The sequence below is a fragment of the Capsaspora owczarzaki genome, assembly GCF_000151315.2.
Source record: "Capsaspora owczarzaki ATCC 30864 unplaced genomic scaffold supercont2.10, whole genome shotgun sequence".
Taxonomy (NCBI): Eukaryota; class Filasterea; order Ministeriida; family Capsasporidae; genus Capsaspora; species Capsaspora owczarzaki.
Genome location: NW_011887301.1, coordinates 623,109 through 639,966, shown reverse-complemented (window position 1 = coordinate 639,966; position 16,858 = coordinate 623,109). Strand labels below are relative to the sequence as shown.

The window sequence follows — 16,858 nt, the reverse complement described above, 5'->3', positions numbered from 1 at the left end:
GTGGGAGGCGACAACAATAGGAATGGACCAGTTGCATCTGAAATTATCGATTTTGGAAGCATGAACAGCAACAGTAGTGTCAAGAGCTCGTCCAACAGGAAAGCCGACTGGACAAAGAGCCTTGAAAGAGCAAATGCGCGCCTTAACTCAAGCCGAAACCCACCAGGATGCGGGCAATTCGATGCGCGTCGAGGTTTCGGGCGCTGCCAGAGCCTCAATGTTGGCACGCTGGAAGTGGCGGAAGTTGCGGCCGGCAAAGTGACCAGCAGTCGCCTTGTCCGAGTCCCAAATCTCATACAGGGTGAACTGGCTCTTGCTGGGCGAGTGCCGGGTGTAAAAACTGTCAGCGAAGAAATCAGCGTAGCGGCAAAGTGAGAGTATGAACTCGAATGGCAACGAGGGTCAACAAACGAGGCAACAGAGGCTGCGTACTGGAGGAAGCCCTCCTCCTCGCTCGAGGAAGCGTGATAGGTCTGCAGAGACTTGCGGAAGTTATCAATCTTGTCGGGCAAAACAACAAAATCGCGCTTGAACAGAACAATCGCAACAGTGTCCGTGTCGGTGTCCTCCTCGGAAATCTTGTCACAGAATCAAAGGCACGTCGCAAAAGTGCGCAAAACGAGTATAAAAAGGAAGGCGCCAGCCAAAAAGGTCAGCCCGACAGAATCAAAGCAATCTTCCATTCGACATTCGAATGACAACTCACAGCAGTCACTGCGACCTTGCCCTCCAGGCGTCCGAGCAGTGCAGCCAGGCGATCAACCTGGGCTTGCAATGCGTGGGAGTTGCCATCTATTGTTTGAAAACCAGGACAGCGCGGTGAGTTGGATGTTTGCAGATCTTGTCAAACATGGCAAGTGCTTACCAGCAAGTGCTTGGGTAGACTGCTGGTTCTTGACGCGTCGTCCACGTTCGGTGGTGGCGTCGGCAACAGCAAACTCGGAGCTGCGTGCGGGCGCAGGCCTGGAGTCCCGGGGAGAGGGGGGCAAAAAACAAAAAACAACACGAACAACAAAAACAAACAACACGAACAACAAAAGTCAGTTCCAACCAAGAAGGTGAAAGACAAGCAGCGGCAAAACAAACCAAGACACTCACTTGGCAGCCAGGGTTCGCTCAAACAGAGTCTGGTGAGCCGAGACGATGGGGCTCTGAATGGAGTCAAACTGGCTAACAATCTGGCGGACCAAAGCACAATTTCACCGCGAATGTTAGATGCATCTCTTTTGACCAGATCTTGCTGCTCTGTTACGTACTTCACGAAGCAAGAAACGCGTGGTGAACTGCGAAACGTGATCCGAAGTGTCGTACGAAGCCGCAATGCCGTTCAACACGTCGGCGATGGTCTTGTTAACTCCTTCGATGGCACCGAAGAGCGGCTGGACCTTGCCCCAATGCCCACGGAAGAAGTTTGACAGCTCGGTGCAATCGACAGACCTGACAGCGCCAACAGACAAGCATCATAAACGCGGATTGTCAACCCAGAAGCTCGAAAGCCATCGCACGAACAGATTTTTTTGTGTGTGTTTACAAGTTCTTGTCCGTGTCGATGGCGTGAAACAGAGCATCAATCTCCTCAGCGGTCAGAACACCATCGCGGAAGAAGACGCGGAACTCTTCGAGCGAGATCTCGCCGTCGTCTACAGCACGAATTGCAAGCACACGCCCCGAACGATCGAGTTACAGTTTCAAGCACAAACATGAGCACAATACACAGTGAGCCTCCAAAGCAAATCAGCGAACGGGGCCCGTTTTGACTGAGATCCAGAACACTAAACAAACAAACAAACAAACAAACAAACAAAAAGTCTGAGACGCACCGTTCTTGTCAGCGCGACGGAAGATCTGTCGGCAAAGTGTTCAAAAAGCCCATACAAATACAAACGTCAGTGCAATGCAACACAAAAATCCGATGGAAGAAAACAAAAAGCAGTCAAAGGCACAATCCAATGGAAAAAGCAGCCAAGCTAGAAAAAAAATCACCAAAATTCAAAATCGCTGCCAGAATGACTGAATGTTGTTGTTGTTGAGGGCGATGCTGAAGCGGGGGCGATTGAGCCAAGCGCACACCCATGTTGGACTTTGGTTGCCAACGCACTCACTCACACACGCACTCGCTCAGCACGCACGGCACAGCGCAGCAGGGATCCGCTGCAACAGGCCATTCGAGATTGAAAGGATTTTTGGAAGGATTTTTTTTTTTTTTTTTTTTGTGAACGTTTGTTGTTCGACTGTCGGTTTGAGCGCTGATGCTGATGCTGATGCGCGCGGTTGATGCAAGGAAAGCAAGCGACAGGAGAGATTGAGAGTGAGAGTGAGAGTGAAAACTGACATCGGCAAACACGGCAAAGCCAGGCTCGGAAGACGAAGTTGATGACATTTTGGATTGGAACAAGAAAAAACAAAACAAAGCAAAAAAAAGCAATTGAAATTGAATGGAAGAGTGAATGAAGACGAAGAAGAAGAAGAAGAAGAAGATGATGATGATGATGATGATGATTGATGATGATGATGATGATGATGATGATGATGATGATGATGATGATGATGATGATCAACGACAACAAGAGCAACAACAAAGCAACTGAAACAAAAAGGAAACGCAGTCGCTTGAAAAAAAAAAAAAAACAGAAAAAGCGGAATGGAAACTTAGATGGGGCAAAATCTCAGTCGCTTGAGCTTGTCCGGTTGATGAGTCAGTTGGCTCAGCGGCTCAGACTTTCGATGCCCTGGAAATCACGTCAGGATTGGTTACTTTGGTAGTTTGCTTTGACTTTTGCTCAGTCGCTGTATTTGCTTTACACATCCACCACAATGAGCAGCAACCCGGAAGGGACTTCTGCGCGATCACTGCCTGCGCTCGAGAACGAGAGCGAGAGCACCACAGCCGCTACTGCGCCCACGACCACTACTTCTACTACTTCCACTGCTGTTGCTAATGCGAATGCTGGTGGCTCAGCAGTGGCGCGCACGACGGACGCGGGCCATAATGCAGCGACCATTGTCTGCCGCTTCTGCCAATGCAAGGTCTTCCTCGCTGGCGTCGCGTCGCATGTTGCGCTGACAGACCCGGTACGCACACACACAAAATGCATTGCATTTGAACCAAGGCAGAACAGTGTGGTGTGAATTGAGTGCATGTGAGCGAGTGGCTGATGTCGATAGCTGACAAACCCCCTGAACGTCAGTGTACATTGCCAACACCGCAATGCCCAACACAGCACAAAACGACATGATGATGAATGTGTGTGTTGAGGTTGAAATTTTGTGTGTGTTGAGGTTGAAATTTTGGTGGAGGTTGAACTTTATGGTGGTGGAAATCTCAGAAACCAAGAGAAAACCGGCAACAACTCGAGAGTGCTTGGTTCAGATCGCAGTTCACACAAGCAACGGAGCATCATAGAGTCGCTCACTGTTGCATGCTGGCCCTTTTTGTTTGTTGTGTTGGTGTCAGATCTCGCTGCCACTCATGCTGCAGCCCAAGGACAGCCCGACAGTCATTGAATCGCTCGAGGCTTCGTTCTGGCGCCTGGGCAACCAGATGGACTTTGAGAACGTCACTGTTGCTCGTAATATGCCTGGCACCACTTTCAAGTACCTTGCGTGTGGAGCTTGCGAGATTGGACCGTTCGGATACTTTGACAATGCCGTCCAACCGCATCAGTTCTTTGTCGCTGTCGGCCGCGTGCAAGAGCACCAGCCATGATGTTGCTACTACCTGGTGCAATCATGACTGATTCTAACAGGCATGCACGTTACTCCACTCTGCATAGCATGCAAAAGTGGACGAATGGAGGGCTTTCGATGCGTGGAAACTGAATGGCTGCCAGGCATGACATTGGTTGTTTGTAGGACTTGGTTCAATGTACATTAAGATAAAGCAATATATGCTTGCAACGTAGGACTTGTTTCACTCTTAGTTTTCACTCACGCTGCTCAGACATGTCGCTCGAAGTGACGCTCGAGTTCAGGTAAAGCAGTCCGCCACTGTTTGTTGAAAAGCCCACCCCATATGTTACTACTACTACTTCTACTACCAACTGTGATTTGACCTTATCAAGCTTGGAGTTGGATGGATGGAGGCTGAAGCGGGGGATGATGACACAGCTCACTCACATTGGCCTTGGCTTTCCCTCCCTTCCTCTGCCCTATTGGACTGTGCGCCGTGTTCCCAGTGGCGGCGCTGAGCTCCTCTTCGACAAGATCAAGTCGCGCGTGGTTGCGCTGCCAGTCCCGCGGCCAGATGGCGCCAAGTGGACCATTCGCGCCTTCCTCGTGTGGATTCGCGACAACCTGCTCAAGGAGCGACCGGAGCTCTTCCTCCAAGGCGACACAATGTCAGTGACTTGCATGTTCTTCGGTTATCATTATGATCGAACAAAGGTGGAGGACTGGACGTTGGACAAACAGCAGCAGAGATCAAAAACTTGCAGTCCTCGAACACATTCAGGCACATTACTGTATGGCGGTCTCACTCGATAGTTCATGTGTTTGTGCTTTTGGAATGGCTGCGCAGACGGCCAGGCATTTTGGTGCTTGTTAACGACCAGGATTGGGAGCTGATTGGCGAGCTTGATTACGAATTGGAGGCAAAGGACACAATCTTGTTCATTTCAACGCTCCATGGTGGATGATTTCATGGATGGGACCAACCCGTTGAGTGACTGCTATGCTTGTGAACATAATACGAAACATCTGGCCTTTGCCCGAGAACCTCGTTGTTTTGAATTGCGCGGCCCGTACAACAAAGCTCGAACAAACTCGGTCATGAAGAGCGTTTGGCCAAGTTCAGTGCTGAGTTTTCTCAGTCTCGAGAATCAACCCAATGTTGCCAACACCGGTATCGGCCTTGAGCACTTGCACCTGACGAACAGGGTCGGGGGAAGTTTCGGATGCCGGGCTGGATGGATCGCACGCGCAAAAGCAGTGTTACAGGTCATCCTTCAGGCTTCAACAGGCGACTGCTTGCTCAAAGGCGAGTGGGCCTACTTTGGTGCCATCAGGACTAACAATGTCAGCAGCACACTCACCAGAATCAATTGAGCAAGTTCCAAGCACTCTCACATTCAGCGCTCTACTCTCTCTCACTCTTTTGCTCCCCTCTTTCGGTCGTTTCCGTGCTTGTGCAGTTCACTCACAAGTCGCGGCCGTCAAAAAAGACCTCCTGGCAACGCAAACACGCAATCAGACGTTTGCAGCCATTATTGTAAATTAAAACAATAAATACCTAAACGAAGATGTTCGAATACGTAGATGAAAATCACCGACCAATGATGTTTCGACCCTCGCAACATCAGGTTAAAGCAGCATTTACTGCAACAGTGTATCTAGGATGGGTGCAGATCTGGACATTGACGATGTTTGTTTTGAACAGAGCTTTGAGAAACATCTCGACTGCCGGAATGCACTCTGTGGGTGGGTGCTTGCCTGAGTGCTTGATTCTAGAGATGCGATTTGGCGTGCTCCAATGCATCCGAGAAGTGGCAAGTGAGAATTGGGTGCAGATACAGGTCGAGGAGTTTTGGTGGCCAACTTTGAGCTTTTCGGCAGATGTATGATTCATACCCTGGTGTGTGTGTGTGTGTGTGTGTGTGTGTGCGTGTGGCTTGTTGTGGTTGGATGTGCTCTACTGCGGTGCACTTTATGGTTGGGAGTGGGGGAGCAACAAACAACAAATTAAGGGAGAGAAGACGGTAAATTGGTTGGTGGGAATGATCTACAACCAGAAACGACTCGGAAATTCCTCAAATTTGGCTAGTGTGACCGAATCGAGTCATGGAGGAAACAACAAACAACAAAATTACGGGAACCAAACAGTAAATTGGTTGGTGGGAATGATCTAGAAAAACACAACGCCTCGGCGTACAACAAAATTAGGGGAACCAAACAGTAGATTGATTGGTGGGAATGATCTAGAAAAACACAACGCCTCGGCGTTCCTCTAATTTGGCTGGAACGGTTGAACTATTGATTAATCTACCCCTCAATACACTGTTAGACTGATGTTAAAGCACAAAACCCCTTCGGGGTTCTGCTCGCGAAAATCATAAAAATCAATCAACTCGCCACTGATTTCTCACTGATATTTCATACTCGTTCCAAAAGACCAATCCAAGGTATAACGCGTCATTCAAGCACGTCAGGCCATCTACGGCACCCATCTCGCAGCTGGCGGAGAGATATCATGGATGGTTGGGCACCTTTCTACCGAGTTTGTTGCCAATGGTTGGAAATTACCAATGGGCTTGCATCAACGCCAGGCGGTTTTGATTTGTCGTCGATGTTCTTGATGCCAGCATTGAACAACATGTAATGAAAAGGATGAACGTCAGTAATCAAACAAAAAGAGACCACACTCATACTCACACAAAAAACAACACACAACGCCAGACAGGAAATACAGCAAAATAAAGACAAAGCAAAATTGGCCTCAAGTCCAATGTAGGTCGATGGGAGCAGTTTTCTTTTTCCAGTCCGTCTTGAGGGTTTCCGTTTTGCCCCCCTTGTTCGCTTCAAACAATCCGCACCATCGTTTACTTGAAAATGGGAATGTAGTTGTCAATCTTGGCTCGCTGGTTTTGGGAAATGCACTCTGCCAACCAAACAATGTTGCGAGCCTCTTGTTCCTTGAGTCGGAGCATGGCGTAGATGTTGCCGAACGAGTACTGCTGCTCAAAAGCCAGCTCGTTGAGCTTGACCTCGTACTCAAAGAAGCGATCTTCCAGAGTCTTGTCCGACGACGACGAGCCGCTGGTCTCGAACATGGCACGGTACTCGGCATAGTACTCGGCAACAGCACGAACACCGTCGAGATCGTCGGCGCGCGCGAGCTTGATCAGACCGTCAGGGTACAGGCGACCGCACTGGGGGTACAGCTTTGCTCGGTCGTCCTTGCTGAGCTCGGTGCCGAACGAGTTGATGGTAATGATAAAGCAGCGACGGTCGGCCTCAAACTGCGAGAAAGGTCGAGGAAATGGAACAAGCAAAGGAAAATCAAATAAAAACAAGACAAAAAAAAAAAAAAAGAAAAAAAAAAAAGAGTTAGCACAGATAACCACTCATTGCAAAGACAGCATGACCCCAAAAAACCCTCCAATAAACTCAAACACAAACCTCGAGAATGCGCTTCATGGTCTCGGCAGTGTTGCTGCCAACGCCTTCGCAGAAATCGTAAAAGTCCTCAAGGTATGCCTTGTACAAGGACGAGCGGATGATTTCAACGTTCAGCTCGTCGAGATCTTGCTCGGAAATGCAGCTCTGGAAGTAGGGGGCAAGCGGTGTGTCGACAATGACCGAGTTGTACAGCTCTGCGGGGGTGCTGGCCACCGTGATCGAGCCCATGCTCTCGAAGAGACCAAGAGGGTGGCACTTGGGGAGAAGCTCGGACAGGTCGCGCTCGTGCAAGGTGCCCTGGATGAGCAGCACAATGTTGTCAATCATGTAGCCGTATGTGATAAAGTCGAGGAACTTGGACAGGGGCTCGAACGAGTTGTTGCGAATGTAGTGGAACTCGGACACGAGGCGCTCCGTCAAGCGGTCCGAGATGGTGGACACCGAGATTGGTGACGGCTCGTTGGCGAGCATGTTGCCATAGTCGGTGGACTGCAAGTGCAGCTTAAAGTCTGGCAGCGGGGGATTCAGGGGACGACCAGAGTGAGCCAATCCAAATGCCTCAACGCAACCACCCCTCCCCCCCAAGAGTACAAACTGGCACACATACCGTCAATGTTGGCGCTCTGTTGCATGTTCAGGTACTCTGACTGCTTGAGGAAGCCGCTGCGAATGCCGCGGACAATGCTGTTCGGAAAAATGAGAGAAAATCAATCAGACCAAGTAAGTGAGCGCATCCAAAAGCCGCGCAACATGAGATTGGGGGTGGGGGTGTCTGCAGTGGATTGCTGGAGTTCTTAAACTTTGACCAAAAACCGACCGACGCAGGCGATTGAAAGTGAGTGAGAGAGAGAGAGAAAAGAGAGTTTCATGTCTTTGCTCCGGTTGAATTTTACTCTCCATTCTCAAATGCAAAAGTTGAATAGTTTGCTCTTCAAAACAATGCAGATTCAACAATCAACAATCGAAATCGAAAAGAAACGAAACCGAAAAGAAAAGAAAAGAAAGAAAGAAAAGAAAGAAAGAAAAAAAAAAGTCGGGGGAAAGAAATAAGAAAGAAAAAAAAAAAAGTCATGAGGGTTGCTTCGATTTTTCAAAGGGTTTTTTTTCCCCTTCTTCTCTTGTTTCGTTTGCTTTTGCTTGTGTGTCTGTTCCGCGCTCGTCCGCTGCTTCAATGCTGATGACGATGCCAAGTGCCAGCTCATAGTCTTGGTCTCGGTCTTCTCGCGCTGTGGCGGGCAGTCGTCGCTGGTTTTCCCCAAAAGCCCAAAAAAAAAAAAAAAATCTCTTTGGTTTTTTTTCCCCCAACTCAATGTCTTTGTGCTTTTTTGGGGGGGTGGCGCTCGCTTGTGTCCCCCAACCGCAAGCGACCTGGCGCTGTGAGCTCGACCATTGCTCTGCAGCAGCCGTTGCACCAGTTCCCCGGCAAACGCACAAACGCAGGCCGAAGCATCACAAAAACACAAAAAACAGGCTTTTTTTTTTTTTTTTTTTTGGAGCTTTTGAGTTTTTTTCTATTGTTCCATGTGCTTTGCATTGCGCTTCTCGTTCGCTTCGATTCGTGAAGTGGGGAAGTGGGAGAGTGAGCGACACTCGAGCACAAGCAAAAGCACAAGACAAGAAGGACGAGAGAGCCGGAAGCAGGAAGAAGGAGAAGCAGGAGAAGCAGGAGAGAAGGGGACGAGGCGAGGTTACCCTTCAATGAAGCCGTGGTTGACGTTGAACAGAAAGTCAGTCTCCATTGCAAAGGTGGGATGAAAACAAAATAACAAGACTGGCAACGTAAAGAAGCTAAGCACAGCAAGCAAGGATTGAAATTACGATGTAGGTTGATTCAGAGATGTAGAACGGAGGAGCAAGTTGGAGAGAGGGAGGGAGGAAGGGAAGTTCATAGGAAATGCATTGCCCAAAAAAACCTCTACACCTCCTGCGCTGTTTGAGCATGAGCACTTTTCGCATTGCATGGAAGTACAGTATCAGAAGCTGCTGCTCTTGATCCTGCTCTTGCATGTCAAATTCATCCATGCTTCGCGCCGAAGGCCAGTCTATCATCGCAGAACAGCAAAAATCAAAACCTCCGCTTTTTGACTGTCTGAACACTCGTTTGTGCGACCCGAACATGGCAGACTGTAACTTTCTGCAGGTAACGCTTGAGTAGTCGACGCATTTTCCATTGCACTGCCTTGCGTTCAGAGCTGGGGGGGGGGCGGGCGTGGAGTTGGGAGAACGAGTGCAATGGTGTGAGGATGCGACTCTCGCAAACCAGAGTGAGCAAACGAGTCCAGCGCAGTCCCTGCGTCTGCCGTTGCTGTCGCAGCTGCTCGACTGAAGCGAGTCCAAGCTGCATCTTCCTTGCTGTGTCACTGCGACGACGCTGTTGCTCCCCTTTGCTGAGCGCGGGGTTGACTGAACTTCCGTTCCTTTTTTTTTTTTTTTTTTTTTTTCGTTTTGGTTCTGTTCTTTTTCTTCGTCGCGTCTGCTCCTCCTCCCCCGCGCACTCTGCCCCACACACCTGTCACTGCATTGCTCACCATGCATCGCTCAGACGCTGCTCTCTTGTTGGCGCCTCGCGTCCTCGCTTTCCTCACAAACGCTGTTCAAAGAGTTTCAACCATTTTGTGCGTCAGCAAAAAAAAAAAAAAAAAAAAATCGGTCTCGAATGTGACGTTATTCACGCTCAGACAGTAAAGCCTCAAAAACCCCAAAGCAAGAAAGAAAAGAGGCATGTGAGTGATCCATGCAATGGTCACTCGAATGGGTCGCTGTACCAATACCATGCTCCATGCTTCGTGTGGCCCGGGATTTCTGGTTGTGCTGAGCGGATGAGCCTTGCTTGGACTTTTGGGCAATCCTGATTTTGTGCATGTTTTGGTCTGAGAACAGAAGGCGATCGATCTCGTCACGAAGGCTACAGAGGAGGACAACAAGAAGAACTTTGAGGAGGCCTTCCGGCTCTACCAGCACTCGCTCGAGTACTTTATGACTGCGCTCAAGTACGAGCGAAACGACCGATGCAAGCAGGTAAAGAAACCCCCCGATGTTCGACTTGGCTTGAATTGGCTCGGTGATCCAACACAAAACGCTCAACTGAATGAGGTTGGCACATTGGACGAAATTCAACGCGCAGAGCATTCGGGAAAAGTGCGAACAGTACCTGGAGCGCGCAGAAAAGATCAAAAAGCACATTGATTCCACCAAAAACGGCGGCTCTGACAAGAAAAAGGCCGTTGCTGCTGGCAGCGCACCATCCAAGAACGGAACGGGTGGTGACGACGACGATGACGAGGATCCTGAAAAGAAAAAGATGCGTGGTGCACTTGCCGGTAAGTTTTTGTTTCTGTCAACTTTTAGCCTTTTCAAAGATGTCTATTTTTTCCCAACTCTCATACATTGTTTACATGTGTCTGTTTTTTTTTCTTTAGGCGCCATCGTCTCGGAAAAGCCAAACGTCAAGTGGGATGATGTGGCTGGCCTCGAGCAAGCCAAGGAGGCCTTGAAGGAGGCTGTCATTCTGCCGATCAAATTCCCACAGTTGTTCACTGGCAAGCGCACCCCGTGGCGTGGCATCTTGCTGTACGGGCCGCCCGGTACCGGCAAGAGTTATCTTGCCAAGGCAGTTGCGACAGAGGCGCAGGCAACCTTCTTCTCCATCTCCTCATCCGACCTTGTGTCAAAGTGGCTCGGCGAGTCTGAAAAGCTCGTCAAGCAGCTGTTTGAAATGGCACGCGAAAACAAGCCAGCCATTATCTTTATCGACGAGGTTGATTCGTTGTGTTCCTCCCGTAGCGACAACGAGTCTGAATCTGCTCGCCGCATCAAGACCGAGTTCTTGGTTCAGATGAACGGCGTTGGTGTGGACAATGACAAGGTTCTTGTGCTCGGTGCCACCAACATTCCATGGGCACTTGATGCTGCCATCCGACGACGGTGAGTTCGTTGGCTTTTTTTGTTCTTTTATAGGAAGTTGGGACTACAGTTCGGTTTTGCTCTTCTGTCATCACTGAAATCACTGATTTTGTTTGCCAACCTTCTTTGCATCGCGCGCTTTCTCACTCTTCGTGTGCAGATTTGAAAAGCGCATTTACATTCCGCTGCCAGAGTTTCCAGCTCGTGTAAAAATGTTCCAGTTGCACCTGGGCAACACTCCTCATTCCATGGTCCCTCAAGACTTCCAAGAGCTTGGGCGCATGGCAGAAGGGTGAGTGCACTTTGTTGTTAGCACTGCACAACCCCTTGACGATTGTGTGTGCAGGCAACACCTCACTTTTGATTCGTTGCGATATTTTGATTTTGGCGCAGCTACTCTGGCGCGGATATTGGCATTGTTGTCCGCGATGCATTGATGCAACCGGTTCGAAAAGTGCAAACCGCCACGCACTTCAAGCGCGTGCGTGGACGACTGCCATCAAATCCTGATGTTGAAGTGCACGATTTACTCTCTCCCTGCTCTCCAGGCGACCCTGGCGCAATTGAAATGAGCTGGATTGACGTGCCAAGTGAGAAGCTGTTCGAGCCGATTGTTCAAAAGGTACGATGCAAAGCTGAAGTAGCACTCCGCGTTGTTGAGAAAGTTGTTGTTGTTCGCGCGACGTTGCTTGCTCATATTTTCTGGCATTTTACCGGTGCTTCTAGAACGACATGCTGCGCTCTCTCGCATCGGTCAAGCCCACTGTTGGTGAGAAGGATCTCGAGAAGCAGATCGAGTTTACGAACGAGTTTGGCCAAGAAGGGTAAAGCCCGCTGCTGCTCCGCTCTTCCTTCTCTCACACGCTTGTACTGTTTTTTTTTCTGCCTGGTTGCTGCCTTGTATCAGTGGTGTACGCTTTTTTGTTTGTAGTTACATCTGTGAGTTTGTTATCTTGGATGATTGGTACAATAACGAATTAACATCAAGTTGTTTCATGTTTTCGCATATTCTACACGAAAAACTGCAACCAAAAAATATCAGACATCAAACGAGAGTTTGTAAATAACAAGGGGATGATTAACAATTTTAGACCTTGAAGAGTTTGCGCTGCTGACGGTGACGCGTGCGGGACCACAAGGCAAATCCTCCAAGAGCCACAGTCACTGCAACAACGGCCAGAATTGGATACTGCAACGACTCGGGCATGGTCCATTCCGACCCAGTGTCAGGGCTGTCAACACTGTCGCGGTTGGCTTTCGGTCCAGATCCGACCGGGGCGAGTCTGTACAAGCAGAAGACAAAGCAAAAGCAAAAGCAAAAAAAAAAAAAAGAAAAGAAAAAAAAGTTAGCATGAAACAAAGCGAGCACTGCCACGACCAAACATTGTTTTGAATGAGCTTGGTTACCTTCCAAAGGTGCCTGCAAGAACATCGACATGCGGATCGAAATCTGGCCAACAACAACGGCAAGAAGCACAATCCACAAAAAGTCAGAAATCCACAACATCTGACGCAACCAACTGACTATCATACCTTCTGTAGCGTTGCGCAGAGGACTGCGAGCAGCGGTGGAAAGCGTGATGCATTGAGGGATGGGTCGTTGCAGGGTCAGCGAGTCGCGACGGAGAACCTTCGAGTACTTTTGCAGCCGGCTGGTCTCAAGGCGCTGCGGCGAGTTGGTAGCAAGAGGCGATTCGTAGCCATCGGGAAAGCTTGTCAGGCTTTCCATGAGGCGAGAGTCAATCAGCCCGGTTCCAGTGTACTCCAGCCACATGTCGAGCAGCCAGAAGCAGAATCCTTCGGAATGAGCCGAATCCAAACAATTCGAGTCGCCATAGACCACGATACGCCCACCCGATCGACCTGTTTGGAGCAGTCCCATGACAGCGACATTATCGTCGACGTGACTCAGTCCTTTCAGCATTTCGTCCGTCTGTTGAATCAAAACAACCAGGAGAAAATGTCAGCGATCGCGCGAGAGCAGTCCACTCCAAGCAGCTTTCCATCGCGAAAAGTGTGTTTACTTCACCTGGTCGGTCAGGCGAAGTTGCGATATCAAGCCCTTCGGTGGGAAATTTGTAATGCTCGTGCCCGAAAGATATGGCGCTTTGAAAGGATTCTCGCCGTCGGAGCGCACGGTGACTTCGCCGGCAAAGACCTTATCACCGAGCGCAATGCCAAATCCGTTCAACAGATTGTTCAGTGCAGGAACGTTGGCCCCGCCGGTTTCTACGACCAAAAAAACAAAGCAAAGAAGTGATCAAAAGGGTGAGAATTTTCAAACCACGCTCCAGCTCTCTCTCGCTCTTCCTCTCTCTCAAAACGTGGAAAAGAAAATGCAACCAACCTGGCGTCCACCACCGCTTTGTGTTCTCATCAAAGAACTTGATCTTGTCGCGCATCACATCCGCATTGTACCAGTCCGCAACAACAATGACAGACAGGCCCAGCTCCACCACGTCGGTCCGTAGCTTTGCAATTTCTTCGGCGAAATACTCCTCTTCAGGGTCGACCAGGAGCAACGTGCCGTACTGACGAGCATCAAAGCAGGTGAACGGTTGACCGAGGACTTCAATGAAAAACCCTTGTGACCGCAAATGCATGTACATGTCGCGAAAATTGCTGTGAATGTGGTCGCCATTCCAATCGAGCGGGTCTTCCTTGCGCTTGAGGTTGTCACGAGGAAAGTAGCCGCTCGGATATCGAAGGTTGTGGTACTGGTCCCACATGACGCGCATCTTCCGAGGCGGCGGAGGCACAATGTTGACCTTGATCGGCAGGGTCAACCGCGTCACCCGCGTCGCAACTTCAGGAGGCTGCAAGCGCGAATCAAAAGTGAGAATAAGCATAAGCAAACAAACAAAAAAACAAAACCACGAGAAACATCGCATCGTCTCCTTCTTGGCAACAAAAACACTAGATTTCCTTACCACAGGCGGGGAGACAACGGTCAACGAAACCGTGCCCTCGGCAGTGCCTGTAAAGTCAACAGCGGAGGCCCGCGCAGTGAGATGAACGGCGAGGAAGCCGCTCCATGGCCAAAGCAGCTCGGAATACGTGAAGGCGACGTCCAAGTGATTGCCTCCAGCCTCCAGCGTCGGATGCCACGACGGGGAGCCGAGAACTTGACCTGAGACGCCCATTCCGTTGAGAATGGTCACGTTGAATATCACCGGCATGGCTCCAAAGTACATTGGCTGCGCGCAAAACGGCCACATGCGCGGGCATTCGGTCAAGTCGAGTGCAGGCGGGGCCAGACTTGCACGGGGTGTGTACTGCGCCAAAAGATTGAACGCGCCGAGAAGATTCAACGAACCGTAGCCTTGCTCGAAAATGTTCGCGTCCGGCACCACGTTCGCAGACTCGATCAGCGCTTGCTTCATGCTGGCAGGGTTGACCACATTCCAGCGCGAGGCGGGATCGATAATGGACGAAAGCAGGGTGACGGCGCCTGCGACGACAGGCGATGCCACAGACGTGCCGGACAAGGTCTTGCAGCCGGTTTCCTTGTGCGAGCTCGCCACCATGTGGCCATGGGTCACGATATCGGGCTTGACGCGGCCGTAGCCGTGAGGAAGCTCCCAAGTGGTCATGCCGCGCGACGAGAACGACGCGACATGGCCGGAAATGTCGAGGCCTCCAACACCAATCACGTCCGACTGGTCTGCAGGATTGTTGAGAGTGCCGTACAGCGGGCCATCGTTGCCAATCGCGCTCACCATGATGATGCCGTTGGCACTGAGTTCCCAGACCTTCTCCACGAACGGCATGTCGAGAAAGTCCGGTCCACCAATGCTGAGATTCAAAATGTTAATCTTCTTGTGGATGGCATAGTTGAAGGCATCCAAAAACCAGGACGTGTACGAAACCTGCTGGTTTGTGAACACTCTGAAAATGTACAAATCTGCGTCGGGTGCGAGACCGGGGCATTCCCGCGAGCTGGCAATCACTCCAGCGACGAAGGAGCCGTGGCCTAGAGCATCGTCCTGGTTTGATTTGGATGCAGCGGAAAGAGAAAAAAAATCAAGTGAGAAGCAAACGGGAGCGGAAAATGCGAAACAACTGGTAATCAGCCACAAAGGGCAAGAAAAAGAAACTCTATAGCTTTACCATCGTGCTTTCGTTGGTCCAGTCGGTGCGATCGGCAATGTTTTTAAAGTGTGGATGGGACTTTGCCAGGCCAGTGTCAAAAACCGCAGTACGGACACCGTTTCCCGTGAAACCTCGTGCCCAAATCTGTTCCGCGTGGAGAACGGAGGCAACCTGGACGTGCTGGGCGTGCGGACCAGCTGCCATGGGAATGACCGGCACTCCAGCAAGCATGTGACGGCCTGCGGCGAAAGATGAGTTGTACGACTCGTTGAGTTCTTTTGGCAGCCGTCCGTGTCGTCGCCCTTCGTGGATCTGCAGGGCAGCAAGAAGCGAGGAGGGCATTGGTCAGTGTCAAAACTCATGAGGAACGAGGCACAAACTGAAGAAAGAAACAAGGGCGGCCGTACTTGCGACTCTGTCGGCATCTCGTGGTCGATAAAGTGGAGAGGCGCTCGTGTCAGTCGACGCTCTGGCGAGACCGAGCGAACGGTTGCATGCTGACGAAGTGCGGCGAGCGCCGCTTGACGAAACGAGCAAGTGGCGACGTTGCGAAACTAAATACGAATCGAAACGAAAATGCAGATGAAAATCAAACGGAACAAGAATAGAAAACAAGTGTGGAACTGAGCAATGGCAAAGAGGTGGACTGAATCAAACACAAACGAGCTGCTTTGGGACCCTGTCGAGTTAATCTTACCTGAAGCAGGGCGAAATCAGTCGGCAGATGTGAGGCGGGGTTTTCTCGATGCACGACGCTCCACCAGAGATCAGAACTCGGAGAAAAGGCAAACTCGGCCGAGCGATCGATTGGCACAGTCACATCAGAAGCGTTCTCGAGCGTTGCAAGAGCCAACTGGACAATGCGAACAAGAACATCGTGCTGCGAGTAGACCTTGAAGCGCACAATAAACGCGCCGTCCACGGCGGTAGCCGCTGGATCCGAGCCAGAGCGACCTGTTCGACGTCGCTCTGACGTGTCCGGGGCGGCGGTTCCTGAAGGAGTGGTACGAGGAGGATTGGGATCTTGAATCGCATCTGGCTGCGAATCTGCCATTTTTGGCGACTGTTCCCCATCCAACGGCGTCCGTTGCTCGACGGTTGAATTCGGCATGACTTGGTGTGACAATGACAAAGGCGATAGCGAATCTGAAGCGCGGCTGGATGGACTCGATGGCACCACAGCCACTAGAATAAGAAGAAGACCTGTTGCTGCTATTATCGTGAGGAAGGGCAGCCACGGCAATTGCCAGTGTTGCGCTGGCTGTGTTGCCTGTGTGCCACTGGAGCTCATCTTGCTCGCTTTCCCGCGCTGCGTGCGAGTGTGCTGTGGCGCGCTGGCAACGGATGAGGCAGTCAGCGAGTCGGGCGCGTCGTGCTCACTGCTCCCAGTGCGACCACCGCCACCGCCACCACCACCGCCATGACGACGACGACGCAGGTGGTCCTGTGACTGCGGCTGTGGCTGTGGCTGTGGCTGTGGCTGGGTTGGCGGTGGGTTGCGCGAGGACTGCCGCTGCTTTGCCAGCGAATCCACCTCGCTTCGCTGCGTCTGTCCTGCTGCTGATGCTGCGGCTGGTGGCCCTGTGCCATCCCGAGCGACGGGTCGCCGAGACATGAGGACGGGAGCAGCGAAGGGGAGGAGGATGAAACGGGAGGCGCAGTTGATACGAACGGACTGAAGCCGCGCAATGCAAAGGCAAAGGACTGCTCGATGAACGATGACAAAGTGTATGGAACAAAAGGATGAATG

General features: G+C 50.8%; 6 protein-coding genes across 6 annotated transcripts; 3 read left to right on the top strand and 3 right to left on the bottom strand.

Moving 5' to 3' along the window:
- Positions 1-3: 3 nt before the first annotated feature.
- On the bottom strand, positions 4-2,437 carry CAOG_06000 (hypothetical protein). The gene is made up of 9 exons (XM_004345540.2): positions 2,333-2,437; positions 1,821-1,845; positions 1,532-1,640; positions 1,257-1,437; positions 1,099-1,178; positions 866-963; positions 707-792; positions 433-578; positions 4-340 (listed from the first exon to the last, which is right to left on the bottom strand). Exons 1-9 carry the CDS (start codon positions 2,378-2,380, stop codon positions 148-150), a joined length of 966 nt encoding a protein of 321 aa, XP_004345590.1. The 5' UTR covers positions 2,381-2,437; the 3' UTR covers positions 4-147.
- Positions 2,438-2,771: 334 nt separating this feature from the next.
- On the top strand, positions 2,772-3,903 carry CAOG_05999 (hypothetical protein). Its single transcript, XM_004345539.2, has 2 exons — positions 2,772-3,072; positions 3,455-3,903. The coding sequence occupies exons 1-2, from the start codon at positions 2,815-2,817 to the stop codon at positions 3,704-3,706; spliced, it is 510 nt and encodes a 169-aa protein (XP_004345589.1). The 5' UTR covers positions 2,772-2,814; the 3' UTR covers positions 3,707-3,903.
- Positions 3,904-3,913: 10 nt separating this feature from the next.
- CAOG_05998 (hypothetical protein) lies at positions 3,914-4,767 on the top strand. Its single transcript, XM_004345538.2, has 3 exons — positions 3,914-3,971; positions 4,176-4,337; positions 4,517-4,767. The coding sequence occupies exons 1-3, from the start codon at positions 3,943-3,945 to the stop codon at positions 4,632-4,634; spliced, it is 309 nt and encodes a 102-aa protein (XP_004345588.1). The 5' UTR covers positions 3,914-3,942; the 3' UTR covers positions 4,635-4,767.
- Positions 4,768-5,914: 1,147 nt separating this feature from the next.
- CAOG_05997 (ATP synthase subunit) lies at positions 5,915-8,892 on the bottom strand. Its single transcript, XM_004345537.2, has 4 exons — positions 8,806-8,892; positions 7,721-7,797; positions 7,114-7,622; positions 5,915-6,953 (listed from the first exon to the last, which is right to left on the bottom strand). The coding sequence occupies exons 1-4, from the start codon at positions 8,850-8,852 to the stop codon at positions 6,534-6,536; spliced, it is 1,053 nt and encodes a 350-aa protein (XP_004345587.1). The 5' UTR covers positions 8,853-8,892; the 3' UTR covers positions 5,915-6,533.
- Positions 8,893-9,149: 257 nt separating this feature from the next.
- Positions 9,150-12,012, top strand: CAOG_05996 (vacuolar protein sorting factor 4B). Its single transcript, XM_004345536.2, has 7 exons — positions 9,150-9,253; positions 9,994-10,131; positions 10,238-10,433; positions 10,533-11,037; positions 11,177-11,308; positions 11,410-11,638; positions 11,743-12,012. The coding sequence occupies exons 1-7, from the start codon at positions 9,230-9,232 to the stop codon at positions 11,842-11,844; spliced, it is 1,326 nt and encodes a 441-aa protein (XP_004345586.1). The 5' UTR covers positions 9,150-9,229; the 3' UTR covers positions 11,845-12,012.
- Positions 11,999-16,843, bottom strand: CAOG_05995 (membrane-bound transcription factor protease). Its single transcript, XM_004345535.2, has 9 exons — positions 15,806-16,843; positions 15,516-15,662; positions 15,127-15,420; positions 13,947-15,002; positions 13,364-13,832; positions 13,046-13,245; positions 12,550-12,949; positions 12,424-12,466; positions 11,999-12,299 (listed from the first exon to the last, which is right to left on the bottom strand). The coding sequence occupies exons 1-9, from the start codon at positions 16,721-16,723 to the stop codon at positions 12,104-12,106; spliced, it is 3,723 nt and encodes a 1,240-aa protein (XP_004345585.2). The 5' UTR covers positions 16,724-16,843; the 3' UTR covers positions 11,999-12,103.
- Between the last annotated feature and the right edge of the window lie 15 nt (positions 16,844-16,858).